Genomic DNA, 15,568 nt, shown 5'->3' with positions numbered 1-15,568 from the left:
TTTCAAGTACATAAAAGCTTGTTACAAGGAGGGAGAAAAATTGTTCTTCTTAACCTCCGAGGACAGGACCAGAAGCAATGGGCTTCAATTACACCAAGGAAGGTTTAGGTTGGACATTAGGAAAAACTTCCTAACTGTCAGGGTGGTGAAGCACTGGAATAAATTGCCCAGGGAGGTTGTGGGATCTCCGTCATTGGGAATTTTTAAGAGCAGGTTGGACAAACATTTGTCAGGGATGGTCTAGATAATACTTAGTCCTGCTATGAGTGTAGGGGACTAGATTAGATGATCTCTCGAGGTCACTTCCAGTTCTATGATTCTATAACATGTCCTTATTCACTTTTTCCACACCAGTCATGATTTTATAGACCTGTATCATATCCCCCCTTAATCATCTTTTTTCCAAGATGAAAAATCTCAGTCTTATTAATCTCTCCTTGTAGGGAAGCTGTTTCATACCCCTCATCATTTTTGCTGCCCTTCCCTGTACCTTTTCCAGTTTTAATCTATTGTTTTTGAGACGGGGCAACCAGAACTGCATGCAGCATTCAAGGTGTAGGCGTACCATGGATTTATATAGTGGCATGATATTTTGTCTCATTAGCTATCTCTTTCCTAATAGTACCTAACATTCTTTTAGCTTTTTTGACGGCTGTTGCACATTGAGTGGATGAACTATCCACTCAATGACTGAAGAACTATCCACAATGACTCCAAGATCTTTCTTGAGTGGTAACAGCTAATGTAGATCATCATCATTTTGTATGAATAGTTGGGATTATGTTTTCAAATGTGCATGATGTTGCATTTATCAGCATTGAATTTCATCTGCCATGTAGTTGTCCAATCACCCAGTTTTGTGAGATCCCTTTGTAACTCTTTGCAGTCAGCTTTGGACTTAAGTATCTGAGTAGTTTTGTGTCATCTGCAAATTTTGCCACCTCACTGTTTACCTGCTTTTCCAGACCATTTATGAATATGTTGAACAGGACTGGTCCCAGTATAGGCCCCTGGGGAACACCACTATTTACCTCTCTCCTTCCTGAAAACTGATAATTTATTCCTACCCTTGGTTTCCTATCTTTTAACCAGTTACCAATCCATGAGAGGACCTTCCCTCTTATCCCATGACAGCTTACTTTGCTTAAGAGCCTTTGGTGAGGGATCTTGTCAAAGGCTTTTTGAAAGTCCAACTACACTATACCCACTGGATCACCCGTTCTTGTAGATCCGGCAGAGAATTCTAATAGACTGGTGAGGCATGATTTTCATTTACAAAAGCTATGTTAAAAGAAAAGGAGTACTTATGGCACCTTAGAGACTAACAAATTTATTTGAGCATAAGCTTTCATGAGCTACAGCTCACTTCATCGGACACATTTGGTGGAAAATACACCTCTTCATTTCTGTGTCTGATCATTCTGTTCTTTACTATGGTTTCAACCATTTTTCCTGGCATTGAAGTTAGGTTTAATGGCCTGTAATTGCCGGGATTGCCTCTGGAGGCAATTTTATAAATTGGTGTCATTTTAGTTATCCTCTTGTCATCTTCTCATATAGGCAATTGATTTACTCCAGCATCTGGCTTCCCACAACTCCAATTCAGTATGGCCAATCCCACACGTACAAAAATCATGAGGCAGGCTGAAAAATTGTGAGATTTTAAAGAAAAAAGATGTTGCAGGGTTTTTTTGTATTTGGCTTTGGTGTTAGATCATTTGCAAGCTTTTCTCTGGAACCAGGAAGGCTAAAAAATTTTTTTTAAATGAGAGTTGAGATGCTCAGGGTAATAACATGATTCCAGTATTTGTGGTCTTTATGAAAACCTGAAAAAAATCACAGAATTTGAGTTGGCCACACTGATTTCCATTATACCCTTCAGTTCCAAGGTCCCTACACGTCCCCAGCCTAATATTGTACCTAACACCGAGTGGGTGGGTGTGTTTGGTCCTCTCTCCTCTAGTGGCTGGTCTCAACAATCATAACTGCCTGCTGCTCGAGGAAGATGCCCTAAGCCAGCAAGGATCCTGAGTTTCAGGTACACACTGACAATTCACAGCTGCTGGGTGGCTGCATGTTTGCAGGGATGCTGACAGTAGGGGTCCACTGGACTGACGGGAAGCAGGTAAACTGCTGGGTAAGGAAGAGTGAAAAGACAGGAATTCCCACCCACTGCCCTCTTCGTACAGACATTCCTGAGCAATGACTAAAGGCAGAAACAGGGCAAAGAGCATTTTTATTCTGGTTTCTTTTCAGCCGTTTCGTTCTCCTCTTATTTGGGCTCACTCAAGAGGAGAGGCTGGCTAGCACAGGGAATCCTGGCTGCATAACGCCCCAGTGGGCAGCTGGCCATTGACAGAGATATGCTACAGAACACAAACGCTTACAATTGCCCCCTTCCTTCCAGGGAGCTGAGCCCACCAGGACCAATGGGGGTCAAAATTACACAGACACATGAGCAGGGAGATGGTTGAGAGCCATGGAGAATATTCAAGTGTGCAAAGTATCAGGTGTGCCTCATGAAGAGTATAAACCCCATGGAGCAGGGATATTAGGTGACACTCCCCCCTCAGCTGGGTGTGGGAGATCCACACCACACCCCTGGGATGCATGGGGAATTGACACAGAGAAAAGCAGTGATTTGTCTAAGTTAGTGACAGAGCAATGACCTGAACAATAAAACCCATGCAGGAGACCTAGCTGAAGAGATTACTCTAGCCCAGCGGTTCTTGACATTTTTCTTTCTGAGCCCTCCCACAACATGCTATAAAAACTCCACAGCCCCCCTGTGCCACAACAACTGGGTTTCTGCATATAAAAGCCAGGGCCAGCATTAGGGGGTAGCAAACAGGGCAATTCCTGATGCTCCATGGCACAGGGGGTCCCGTGTAGTGAAGTTGCTCAGGCTTTGGTTTCAGCCTTGGGTGGCAGGACTCAGGGTCCAGGCTTCAGACCCAGGTGGTGCAGCTTCAGCTTTCTCCTCTGGCCCCAGCGAGTCTAATGCCAGTCCTGCTTGGAAACCCCCCTGAAACCTGCTCTTGGTCCCCCAGGACTCCCCAGACCCCTGCTGGAGAACCACTGCTCTAGCATATGCCCTCCTGGACAATGTGCGTCATATTTACTAGGCCACCTCAGTTACTCTGTTCAGCTCAGCTTCTCTTCGCACACCCATCCCCACAGCATCTGGCCCCCTGCAAGCAATTTTTGCCCATCCCTTGAGCCAGGTTTCAATGCAGTAATATGTAATGCATATTCCAATGGGTGCCAGAGAAACCAGCCTATCCCAGAGTTACCCTTCAAATAAGAAATAAGTGGCTGCTGCTTGCCCAGCCCTGGCAGTTGCAGAATTTGTCCTCTTGGCCCCAGCAGGATAAAAACTCAAAAGGAAGCATCCAACCCGTACTAGGATCTGCACTATTAGCTCAGAGCTAGTCCCCTTCCTAAGTCGGATTCATTAGGACAGAGTCATACCTGTCCCAATTCCTGCCCCCAGCTGTTCCCACCTCCCTTATGTTAACCCACTTAACACCCAGCTGCCCAGCAAACCAGCACCCATTTAACCCTTGTTTTCCCTGCTAACGAGGTCAGGGTGTTGGCCAGAAAACCCCAGAGCCTGCTGGCAAACGCCGACAGCTTTGTGGGTTCCCTAGCACTGTAGATGTGCAGAACGCTTTGCAAATGCATCGTTGGAACAGGTCCCTGCCCATGGAGCTTACAATCTCCTGGCCCAATTCTGCCCTCAGTGACTTCATTGTAACCCAGGGCAGAATTGGGCCACAAGCACCTCCAGTCATGACGTTACCCAGGTTTAAATCCAGCTTCTCTGATTCGTGGCTGGGCTAGTTTTCTGAGAAGTAGCTGGACTCTGAGAGGACCTTCCCATCCTTGGTCTCGATGGTCTTGATCAGGATCGGCCTCTTGTGTGAGGAGGCTGACTCGGGCCCCGGCAGCGTGGCAGCCCTGCCCAGGGAGGGGAGTGCCACTTGGGGACACAGGAGTCCAGCTGCGTAAGCAAGTCAGGAAGGGGTGGGGGTGGGTTTAGAAATCTAAATCGAGAAATCAGAGAGGGTTCAGTTTTACAAAGAGGCTCTTGATTGGTTCCCAAAGCAATTAAGCAAATGAGGTGGGCAAGCTAGGATTGACTGGCCAATCAGAGGCAAGGATTTATGCATGCAAATCAATGGGTGGAGCATGTTCCTGCCCTTGTGCAGGCTGACAGCGGCTAATTTGCATTAGGTCTGTGATTTACATACATTTACATACAGAGATACCCCGGTGCAGTTGATGGGCTTGGAACACCGGCTCAGGGGCAGACCCAGAGCCTGAGCAAAGGAAGGAGCCTCACTGGATTGGGCTGTTCGTGTGTCATCACTTCCATCGAGTGGCTGATCCCAGAGACAGCCCTCTCCCGAGTCTCAGCTAGGGAGATCAGGCACCTCAGCACCTCTGAAAAATTTGCCCCCCCTCCTCCCTCCAGCTCCTAACTGAAGGGATAGCGGTTGGTGCTTTCCACCCCCATTCTCAGCTGCAGGGGACTTATCTTTGAACAGGCCAGCACCCATCAGGCCCTGCCCACATGGATCTAAGCTGCAGCGACCCGAGGGCCCCGCTGTCTGGGCCGAGTTAGTCACATTTTGAGACGCCCACCCTGCAGCCAAGCTGGGACCCTGGCGATCCTGCTGGGCGTCACAGCCACATCCCCCCGTTGTGCAAGACACTGGGCCCAGTTCACCCCAGTCCCTGGAGCACAGTCACTGGCTCCCCAAGTTCTAGGAGACGGTGCCAGTATAGATGTTCCTGATTGCTGAGCCCAGGCTCTGGGGCACTATTCCATCGCCCATGGTCTAACCCACACGGGCAATGGGGGTGCTGTCCAGGACCCCACTCCTCTATGGGCAGTGCACAGGTGGGCAGCTGGGAGGCAGAGAGCCCCGGCCCATACATCAGAGGGCCCTGCCTGGGAAGTGGGTCTGAGTGCTCCGGCCAGGTGGGAGGCCGGACGCACCGAGCACTGTACCGCGGGAAGAGACTCACCCAGTTTGTCCATGGTGCTGAAATGCGGGTTTGGGCCTTGGCTGATCATCCTGGGAGAGAGAAATCAGACACAGGAGCGCAGTCAAAAGGAGCATGTTACAGGGTGTGGCAGGAGGGGTGGGGCGGGTTCTTGCCCACCATAGACCTGCCCCTGCCTTTGCTGCTCAATGGGCCCTTGCCGCACAGAGGGATGAGAAGTGCCCGTAGGCATCCGGGTAGCTCACTCATGGGACTAGCGAGGTGGGGGAAGATGGGGGCAAGGAGGCCAGTGACTTGCCCAGGGTCCCACATGGCAGGGAGTTCAGCCCATTAGGTCACGCTGCCTCTAGCTTAGTAACCAAACCTGAGGATGAATGTGTACCCTGCCCTGGCACAGAGCCCCCCCTTGCTGCAGCCTGTCCAGCCAGCCTCCCACTAGCCTCTTCCAGTGGAGGATTTGCCAGCGCCCTGGGTGGCTTCTACCAATGCACCCCATGATGCCAGCCCTGGGTCTGCCTCCCCCACAGCTGTGCGGGTGCCCCTCATTCCCAACCTGCAGCCCCCTTGCTATCACAGCCCTGGGCCAGCCATGCCCAGCTGTAGGCAAACAGGGGTTTGGCAAGCTCCCCAGGGAGCCCAAGCCAGGTCCCCCCGCCCCGCCCCTAGGGAGTGCTCACCGGTTCTCCTCGCCCTCCAGAAGCTTGTGATAGGTAGCGATCTCCATGTCCAGGGCCAGCTTGACATTCATCAGCTGCTGGTACTCGCGCACCTTGCGTGCCATGTCCTGCTTGGCCCCCTTCAGAGCCTCCTCCAGCTCCTGCACTGTGTCCTTGGTGCGGCGCACGGCCTGCTTGCCCTGCTCTTCTGCCAACACGATGGCACTCTCCAGGTTGGCTCGCTAGCACCGGGGGCAGAAACAAGGTCACCTTGGGGGGGCGGCATTCTGGGCCGCCCATCGAAGGGAGGGGGCGATTGCACTAAGCCACCTGCCATTGCTTCCCCAGAATCCTTTTCACCTGGCCCCATCACCCTCCCCAGAAGCAGCCTTGGGAACCAAGGCAGGGGGTCACCGGGAATTTCCCCCAGTGGGAGGGGGAAGAGAACTCTGCTTCCCACCCCGGCAGTCTCTGGCCTCAGCAGAGAAGCTGGCCGGAGCGGGCCGAGTTGCAGAAGGGGCTCCCTGGAAAGGGAGCATGTCCCTGCCCCACACTGAGCCCCCCGTCCGGGAAGCAGGCAGCACAAGGTGGGGCTCACCTGGTTCTTCAGGGCCTTGATGTCAGCATTGATCCTCTGGGCGTAGCGGCTCAGCTCTGTGATCTCGCCCTTGATTCTTTTCACCTCGGCGTTGTGCTTCTGGGCTTGGGTCGCCATGTCATCAAACTTGGGGGAAAGGGAGGTGTTGCCAAGGCGTCTTGCTCCCAGAGCCCCTCACCTGCCCTAGAGAGGCACCGGCAGGGAGTCCGAGAGAGCAGAGCTGGGACAAACTCATTAGATCCCATCCACCAGGCCCAGCGCAGGGCTGCTCCCTATGGGCCTTCTCCAGGGCTCCCGCCCCTTCCCCTGGGAGCTTGTCCATTGCATAGGGCTGGGACATTTATCCCCGGCTTTGTGACCAGGGCCCAGCCAGGGTCCTGCTCCACCAGGGAAATGATGGGAGCAGCCCAGTCCCTGGTCGGGGGATGTGAACCCACAACCTGCAGCTCCTGCTGAAAGCTGTTGCTACCTGAAGGACACACGAGCCTCCGCTGGGGGCCACTGGTGGGATCAGTCCCTGCAGATGAGTCGGCACTTGGGTCCCATCTCTCCATGTGGCTGCTGCTTCCCGTGCCCAGCTGGGCTTGCACGCCTGGGGCAGTGGCGGATTAGCCACTGGGCCAACAGAGCCCCTGCCCAGGAGCCCCCCAAAAATGGGCACCCCTGCATCCTGACCCAGTCTACCTACCCGCCCGGTGCTCCTGCGGGCAGTGGGGGAAAGGCCCTGTGCCCTAACCCTGCTCCCCAGCAGAAACTGTAATCTGCCTCTGACCTGGAGGACGGGGGGTTCCCTGATCCCTGCGGGGGGTGGGTCTCGGTGCTCATTCTTCATGTACACTTTGGGAGCCATGTCTGGAGAAAACTATGGACCTGTCTGCAAGCCCAGAGATGCGTGCACAGAGTTTGCTTGTGCACTCACCAGGTCCATGTTCACTATCGCAATCAGCAAGCTCACCATACACGTGGACTTGTGCAAGTCTCACTGGGGGGTGGGGGGAAGGACTGGCTGGATGAGCTGGTAGGAGGCAAACTCCTGGACATTCAGGCGAGCCTCTGAACGTGTGGGGAGCAGGCAGGTGCAGAAGGAAAGCCGGCCCACATGGGGACACACCTATGAGCGCATGGGGTGCAAGCGGCGTGCGAGAATGAGGAAGCACGGTCAGGCGTGCACACAGCTCAGCGGGTACGGGGCACACATGGCAGGGGAGGAGTGCCATTCACCTTGTGCTTGTACCACTGTTCGGCCTCCTCGCGGCTCTTGGCTGCCATGGCCTGGTACCGAGCCTTCACCTCGTCTATGATCCGCTTCATCTCCAGCTCCCGGCTGTTATCCATCTCCACCGTCACCTGTGTGTTCTGGATCTGGGACTGCAGCTCCCAGATCTCCTGGGGGATGGAAGCAATTCGCAAGGGGGGGGGCAGGAATTGAGATAGGAATCTGGATTCTGGTCTCTCTGGCTGCATTTTGCATGGGCTCCCCCAGCCAGCAGCACCCCAACACTCCCCAGGAGGGACCGCCTGCAAACAGAGCCTCTGGAACCTGATTGCAACTGGTCCCCCCCCACCCCACCCCACCCCAGACCGCATCCATCTCCCCACATTGTTTCTTGTGCTACAGACTCAGAGGCCCATGGGCCGGCGCCCACCTCGTCATACAGCTGCTTGAGGTAGTTGATTTCGTCCATGATACTCTCCCGCTTCGATTCGATATCCACCTTTTGAAGATACAGGTCGTCGAGATCCTGCAGGCACAGGAGAGACGCGGTCAGGGCACCTCTGTGTGGGGCAGAGGAGCTCCTGTCTGGCCCCAGTGCACCCTGGGGACAGATCGCCGCAGTGTAGGGATGGGCAGCCAGCCACTGCAACCATTCTGCTTTGTGGAGCAAGCGGATGAGGGAGATGTTGGCCAGGACACCTGGGTTCTCCCCAGATTTCCCCCTCCCCAAAATGTCCTGTGGCCAGATTCAGCCCAGATCTCTTCCATCCATCTCTGGTGCCTCTCCCAGTGGAAGATGAATGTCTCCTTCAGCTGCGCTGCACCCTCACATCTGATCCTGCTTTGCCATGTGCCCTTGTCTGGGAGGGGTGCTGGACTCCAGAGGGCAGGGTGTGTCCTGCTGGGCTGTATGGGTAAAGCAGGGGCTGGCTGGGCAGAGATGTCCCCGGAGGAGTGGTGGAGGTTTCTCACCTTCTTCGTCACAACGAATTCGTTCTCCAGTTGGTTCCGCCGGTTGATCTCATCCTCGTACCTGGGGAGAGAGGGGATGTGCAAGGAGCCGGGCGGTGCAGCAGCATCTATGGGGCCTTAACGTAGTGAGCTGGGAATATGGGGATGGATGCTCGGACTCCAAGCCAGAGAGCAGCAAGGCCCAGCTGACAAGGAACGGGCTCTGGGCTCGAATCCCGGGCATGGCTCACATCCCCTGGCTGTGGGGAGCTGAGGATGCTCAGAGATCAGGGTGTGGGAGATGGGTGAGGCACTGGGAGAGGAGCCCTGAGCCAGCTCACTAGCGCCCCCTACTGGCGATAGCTCAGCAGTCATGCTGGCCAGCGTGGAGAGCCCCAGCCAGTCTGCACAGCAGCCTCAGGGAGGTGGAGACGTGGAGTCTCCTGAGAGGGGGGCTTAGGAGGAGAAATTGCTTGGATCCTCCACAATTTATCTGGGGCCGGGGGGGGGGGTGTCTCTGCCCTGTAGCAGGGAGGCTTTGGGCAGAAGCGTCAATGAATGCCGGACTGGGCTGGCCCATAGGGGACGACTCCTATGGGCTGGGCCCCTGATTTCTGGGCTCCTCCCTGGGAAGGAGGCTCTAGGCTCAGACCCCCTGGGTTCTGAGGAGGAGAAAGGGCAGATCAGGTGCTGTGGAGGAGGAGTATGTGGGATAAATACGACCTGGGGGCTTCCCAAGGCAGATGGTAGCTGATCCCAGCCAAGACCAGCTGTGGGGTCAGACAGGACAGAAGACAAGTCCCCTGCCCCACAAGAACAGGGCTGTTTCCTGTCCAGCACCAATGTCCTGGGTGATGGTTCAATGGATCTCACTGACAGAGCCTTTCCTTTCCTAGGTTCCCACCCCATCTTTCATGGTTTCCTCCCTCCTGGAGCTCACCCTGCCTCGCTCGCTGCTGTATGGGGACACCCGCTCCCAGATGCATGTACCTGCCCTTCAGCTCCTCCACCAGCGCCTGCATGTGGTCCAGGTCTGCCTGCAGCTTCCCTTTGTCCTGGCTCAGCGTCTCGATCTGCTGCTTCAGGGACTGGCTGGAGCGCGCCATGATCTGATCTAGCTTGGACTTGTACTGGTCCTTGTCCTTCAGCAGCTTCAGCTGCGTCTCCAGCACTTTGTTCTGCTGCTCGAGGTTACGGACCTGGAGGAGAGAACAAGCGGTACTGGGCCCTGCGCTTTGCTCAGCCCGTCAGGGTCGCCCAGGCAGGTAGCTGTGCAGTGACACAATCCCCATCTGTGGGCTCAGGGCAGGTCCCTCAGAAATGTCTCGCGAGGATCAGTTCACCTAGGGAGATGCATAGGAGGGGATGGCTGCAATGGGCAAAGCAGTGGGTGTAAAATCCCCACACTCCCTGGAACCCAAAAGGTGTGAATCCTGGCCCAGGTTGATTCTGCCCTCCATGCCCAGGCAGATCCACAAGAGCTAGTGCTTCCCCTTGGCCCATGTTTCCCCTCCCCATCCTAGATTCCAAGGCCAGCAAGGACCATTGTGAGCATCTGGCCTGACCTCCTGTCTAACCCAGGCCAGAAAATGGCCACAAGATCATTCCTGCAGCAGAACATTTGGAAAACCATCACTAGTGAGCTGTGTGGCAGGACCACATGCTGGCTGCATGCACAGATTTGGCAGGGGGAAAGGCGTTCAGTCTAGGAACACAGGACAGTTGCCTGTTAGCTGGGCTGGCTGAAGTTTTGCAACCAAAAAAAAAGTTCTCCCATCAGAAAATGTGGTTTCATCAAAAAAAAAAATCAACTTTTCCTGCAGGGAAACGCTGATTTTTGACAAGATTTTTTATTTTCGGATCAAGCGAAGGAATCGAAACAAGAACATGTTTCAAATCCCCATTTCCAAGTGAGACCGCTCCCTTTCCATGCTTCCATTTTGATCAAAACACAGCAATGATTTTGGTTTCAAAGTTGCCGATTTGAAACCATGCCACATTTTTGGGGTTTGCAGCATTTTTCCCCCTCAGAATATTCCTTCCGATTCTGAACAAAAAGTATCATAAAAGAGTCAAAACTTTTTGACAGCTCTACCCATTAGCCAGCCACTTTTGGCTACTAAGGGATCGAACCCCTGAGATCCCAGTTCCCCCACAAGGGGGCGATGCAGTGTCTCCTTTTCCGAGAGAAAAAAAGAAAAGGAGGACTTGTGGCACCTTAGAGACTAATGCATTGATGCATCCGATGAAGTGAGCTGTAGCTCATGAAAGCTTATGCTCAAATAAATTTGTTAGTCTCTCAGGTGCCACAAGTCCTCCTTTTCTTCTTTGCGAATACAGACTCACATGGCTGCTACTCTGAAACCTTTTCCGAGAGAGCATAAAGGAGGCTTGCAAGCCGGTGCATGCACTTCCAGCGGGTCAGAGTGGTGAATGCAAGGGAAGTAATTATTATTTGGATTCCTGCAGCGTGTAGCAGCCAAGTTGTGGAGCATTGTGCTGTACCAACACAGAACAAAACTGTGATCCATCTGTGGATAAGGCAGCTCTCCCTAGCAACCAGGTGCCTGGCTGTTAATGAAAGACAGTCCAAGGAAGGGAGCGATACAGGACTCTGCATGAGATCTCCACCGTGCAGCCCTAAGGTTTATCCATCTTCTAGGTCACAGACAAGAATGAATCAAATCCACATCCAGGTCCCTCCCGGGCACAGTGCAGCTGGGAGGGCATTTGGCCTGTGAGACAGTTCGTAGGCTCCAGGGGATCTGTGCCTCACCACATACCCAATCCCCGAGGGACTGCACGCACACCCCCAGCTCCTCCCCCTGGATCCGGCACTGACAGCGGAATGATGGGAGAGTGGCATCCAGATGGATACGGATGGGGCTCCTTCTTCCTTCCACACGCTCTGGCAGGAAACAGCCTCATAGGGTTTCCAGCTCCTGCAGGGATTTGCAAATCTATTTATTCTATGGATAGGAGCTACCACTCTGCTCTGTTACTATAGCGTCTGGGATGTGGATATTCATCTGAGGAGACCTGGACTGAGCGCCACTAACAGATTTCATATGGGCCACCACACAGCTACTAGATGGGAATGACCTGCAGGCATGGGCTGGATTTGGAGGTGATTTAAACTCTGTACCCCATCTTCAGGGCCATCCCATCCCCTGCAGGGTGAGTTTCAGATGATCAGGGCTTGCTCACAATGAAGCAGCCTTGCAGAAATTCTTATTTGCATTTAACTTGCGGAATAACAGGGGAATTAAAAGTCTTTTGTTCTCTGCCACATGAAGAGATTAAATGGCTGCATTAGCTTCTGCTCCACAAAAATTTTGTGGCTTTGTCACAGCCAGCCACAGCTCACCCAGGGGCACTGGAACAACTTGTATCGTGGGGGTGCCGAGAACCATTGAACCAAACTGTAAACCCTGCTTATCATGGAAACCACTTCAAGCCAGGGGGTGCAGCAGCACCCCTAGTTCCAGCACCTATGGACTCACCTCTTTCCTGCCTGGCTCGGGTCAGGTGCCCTGCCAGCCTGGTCATTACTACCGAGCCCTTTGGAGTGGCTGACATGAACCAGAGTGTGTCCGAGTCAGTGGGAGTTTTATTACTGATGCTGTGTGGGAACAGGAATCAGAGTCCCAAGGCTGAGCAGGTCTCAAAACTACCTTTTTGCATCCAGTGGCAACTTCCTTATTTTTTAAGCTACACTAAGGCATACAGTAGCTCACAGGTGATCTGCACAGGAGGTCTTAAAAACCAGGTTTGTGCCTCCTTGGTTTCTTTATTCTGGATTAAGAAAGCCTGACCCAAAAATTATTGTTTTGTTTTAAGAAGATCCACCCCCCCCCCGGCTTGTTTTTGATCCTTGGAATATCAGGAGGGTCACATTTGCTCTTCTCTGGTTTTGCTGGAGGATCTGTGGGATGTTGTTACTCTTTAACAAAGACTTTCTTTCTCCAACATGTTTGCTAGCCATTGGAGTGAAATAAGCATCAAACAGAAAAGCCAGAGTTTTCAAATGGTCTGATGGTCAGACTCAAAAAAGCCCCTCCCAGTGGCTCAGCTTTCACTCTTAGCTTGTGTGATGTCACTATTTCACAAGCTGCTGCCACATAGTACCTGAATTGCTAATGTGAAAAACCAGAACAGATTCTTTAAAAAACCCTTCCATGAGCGTCATCCACCAGGAAGCAGCAAAAAAGTCTCAAATTCATCAGAGCAGCAGAGACAACAGATGGCCAGACAAAGTTCATGCTATTATTAAGAAACACAAGCTTCCCCATGGGTGGATTATCTTTGAAGAGCTTCGTTTCATGAATCCTTAGGAAAACAAGGGTGTCACCTCAGAAGCTGTGGATCCAACCTGTGAGTTAGCTTTGTGTGTGTGGGGGGTGTGTCCGGGTGACATAAAGAGGAATATAGGAATCCAAGAGCCAGCCAGAAATCCAAATACAACAAACCGAGGGTCCTGGAATTAATATTTGGATCATGGCATTTGCCTAGCTGACACTCAGCTGTACCAGGGAAAGGTCAAGGTCAAGAGCAATATTCAAGAGTCAAGTTTCAGAGTAGCAGCCGTGTTAGTCTGTATTCGCAAAAAGAAAAGGAGTACTTGCGGCACCTTAGAGACTAACAAATTTATTAGAGCATAAGCTTTCGTGAGCTACAGCTCACTTCATCGGATGCATTTGGATTAGGACTCTAGTTTGTCATCACATTTGCTGATTTGCATATATGATAACGATAGTGGCCGTGATCCTGCAGATGGCCCCATGTGGGGGACAGCTGTGCCCACGCAGAATCTTAGGGCCGTGCACTGGTACAGACATCCGTCTGTGTGGTTCCAACTACTGGATGGGCTGTCATTTGCACCTCTCTAGCTCCAGCCCCCTGAGGGTTGCTGTGTATTGTCATGAGCTCAGCATCACACACCCCTGAGCAGCAGGTAAATCGCGTTGACAACATGCTATAGAGAGGTGGAGCCGATCACCCAAGGTCCCACCAGGCGTCTGGCAAAGGCAGGAGCTCAAATGAAGGAGTTTATCTGTAAGGCCACCCAGCTGATCTAGCAGTTTTCAGTTGAGACTCAAGGTGTCACACCTCTCAAAGCATACGTGGAAAGCCAAGGAGAAGTGTTTTACATCACAGAACAAACACTTGGGCCGTGCCTACGTGGGAAGGTGTATTCATTTTTTAGGTGCAACTCAGATAAGGGATTCTGCCACTAGAAATATCAGAGACACAAGGTGGGGGAGGCGAGATCTTTCACTGGACCAACCTCTGTTGGTGAGCGAGACAAGCTTTCAAGCTACACCGCACTCTTCTTCTGGTCTGGGTAAACTTGAAAGCTTGTCTCGCTCACCAACAGACATTGGTCCAATAAAAGATATGACCTCCCCCACCTCGTCTCTCTAATATCTGGGGACCGACATGACTACAACACCACCGCAGAGGACATTGGAAATATTTCCCACCAGGGACACCAGAGGTCCCTTCCCTGGCTCTCAAACAGCAATCTGGTTACTCGGAGCATAGAGGTGTGGCAGGCGGCTGGCAAACAATGCAGCCAGCTCCTAATTCACTGGGATTTCCAGTGTCTGAACATTACTGTTAAATTTTTCAAAAATATCTTTCTAGGACCTGACCCAGAGCCCACTGGAGTTAATGGGAGCTGTCGGATTATGCCCATAATTCCTGTAACTACGTTGGAACAAGCTCAAGTCTAATAAACGCACACAGGTTTAAATAAAAGCAGTCAGCTCCGGCTAGGGGACAAAGGAGAAGGATTTATGAGGAGTCTAATTACCCCAGAGTCTCTCCCCCCCTCTCCTGATTTCGCCTCCACCAGGTGCTCTGCGTTGAACAATAACTTTTTTTGTCCATAAAACTTCAGCAAATCAGCAGGGAAGCAACAGATGAAAAATTGCACACTTGGCTGGAGACTGGAATTCAGACCTCTACAGGGCACTGTGAGCAGGCAGGGACCTATGGCTCCGGGACTCAGTGTCCCCAAGGCTGTGCATAGCGTCCACACTGCATTGTAAATCCGGATTTACAATTGCTGGCTCTGGGTCTCACAACTCCTGTGCTGAGTCTTCATACTGCACACTAGGGCTGGGTCCTAGGAGCCAGGTCCCGGGTGCTTGCTGAAAGTTGTGTGTGTGGACAGAGCGGGAGGATTGGGCTCAAACCGGAGTCTGAACCTGAGTTTACAATGCAGGGTAGACAGGACGTACCCGAAACGACCGGCTGCAACCCCCGTATTTTCAGGCCATGGTTGCTTCACAGGCAGCCAGCCGGGAAAGATCATTTGCTTTGCAGGATGCCACAAGGTACCAGGGAGGAGGACAGCGCATGGCAGGCGTGTGTCCGAGGGGGGCGCTGGGTTATATGCCAAGGGGGGGCGGGGGTTACATTTTCATGGTGAAAAGAAAAGGAGTGCTTGTGGCACCTTAGAGACCAACACATTTATTAGAGCATAAGCTTTCCTGAGCTACAGCTCACTTCACATCCGATGAAGTGAGCTGTAGCTCACGAAAGCTTGTGCTCTAATAAATGTGTTGGTCTCTAAGGTGCCACAAGTCCTCCTTTTCTTTTTGCGAATACAGACTAACACGGCTGCTACTCTGAAATTTTCATGGTGATCTTTTTAAATCCGCCCCAGCAGGGCGGATCCTCTCGCAGAAACCGAGCGGAGCCCGAGGAGCCTTTGCACGCCCCGTCCCTCTGCTCACCCCTGGCCGCTCACACGCCGCCCGCCCCGGCTCACCTTGTCGATGAAGGAGACGAACTGGTTGTTGAGCCCCTTGATCTGCTCCTTCTCCTCGCTGCGGATCTGGTGCAGCGCGGGGTCGATCTCCAGGCTGGGCAGCGAGGCGAGCAGGAGGGAGCCGGACAGGCCGCTGGGCCCGAGGCGGCTCAGGCTGGGGGAGCCGCAGAGCCCCGGCTGGAAGCCGGAGCCGGCCCGGTACAGGGAGCCCCAGCTGGGCAGCGAGCCCTGGGAGCGGCTGCTAAAGCTCATCGGCCGGGAGCGCGGGTAGCCGCTCATGGCCCCGGGAGCCGAGGGAGCGCGCGGAGCAAGGCGCAAAGAGAGTTCGAGCCCCGCTGCCGCCAGCGCCTAAAAAT

The 15,568-nt window shown here is 52.9% G+C and overlaps 2 protein-coding genes across 5 annotated transcripts in view; one reads left to right on the top strand and one right to left on the bottom strand.

Annotated features, from left to right (window-relative positions):
• The window catches only part of LOC122458040 (angio associated migratory cell protein), a 27,163-nt gene extending 24,038 nt beyond the window's left edge, over window positions 1–3,125 (top strand). Inside the window, exon 5 of the mRNA XM_043504847.1 lies at window positions 3,051–3,125. Coding sequence (XP_043360782.1) covers window positions 3,051–3,125 — 75 coding nt within the window. The remainder of the gene's footprint in view (window positions 1–3,050) is intronic.
• LOC119863569 (keratin, type II cytoskeletal 8-like) lies at window positions 1,070–15,568 on the bottom strand. Of its 4 annotated transcripts, none has more exons than XR_005295649.2 (10): window positions 15,213–15,568; window positions 9,425–9,633; window positions 8,456–8,516; window positions 7,914–8,009; window positions 7,489–7,653; window positions 6,268–6,393; window positions 5,691–5,911; window positions 5,035–5,084; window positions 3,803–4,046; window positions 1,070–1,826 (listed from the first exon to the last, which is right to left on the bottom strand). XR_005295649.2 is itself a non-coding variant. In XM_038422191.2 (10 exons), the coding sequence occupies exons 1-9, from the start codon at window positions 15,489–15,491 to the stop codon at window positions 3,840–3,842; spliced, it is 1,371 nt and encodes a 456-aa protein (XP_038278119.1). In that variant the 5' UTR covers window positions 15,492–15,568; the 3' UTR covers window positions 1,070–1,826; window positions 3,803–3,839. The 4 variants fall into 4 exon arrangements, 3 of the variants coding, with proteins under 3 accessions (XP_038278119.1, XP_038278118.1, XP_038278120.1); XM_038422191.2 differs by having other exon boundaries at window positions 3,803–4,003; XM_038422190.2 differs by lacking the exon at window positions 1,070–1,826 and having other exon boundaries at window positions 1,879–4,003.

The sequence above is a fragment of the Dermochelys coriacea genome, chromosome 11 (genome assembly GCF_009764565.3).
Source record: "Dermochelys coriacea isolate rDerCor1 chromosome 11, rDerCor1.pri.v4, whole genome shotgun sequence".
In the NCBI taxonomy this organism is placed as follows: domain Eukaryota; kingdom Metazoa; phylum Chordata; order Testudines; family Dermochelyidae; genus Dermochelys; species Dermochelys coriacea.
This window is presented reverse-complemented; position numbering and strand designations above follow the sequence as displayed.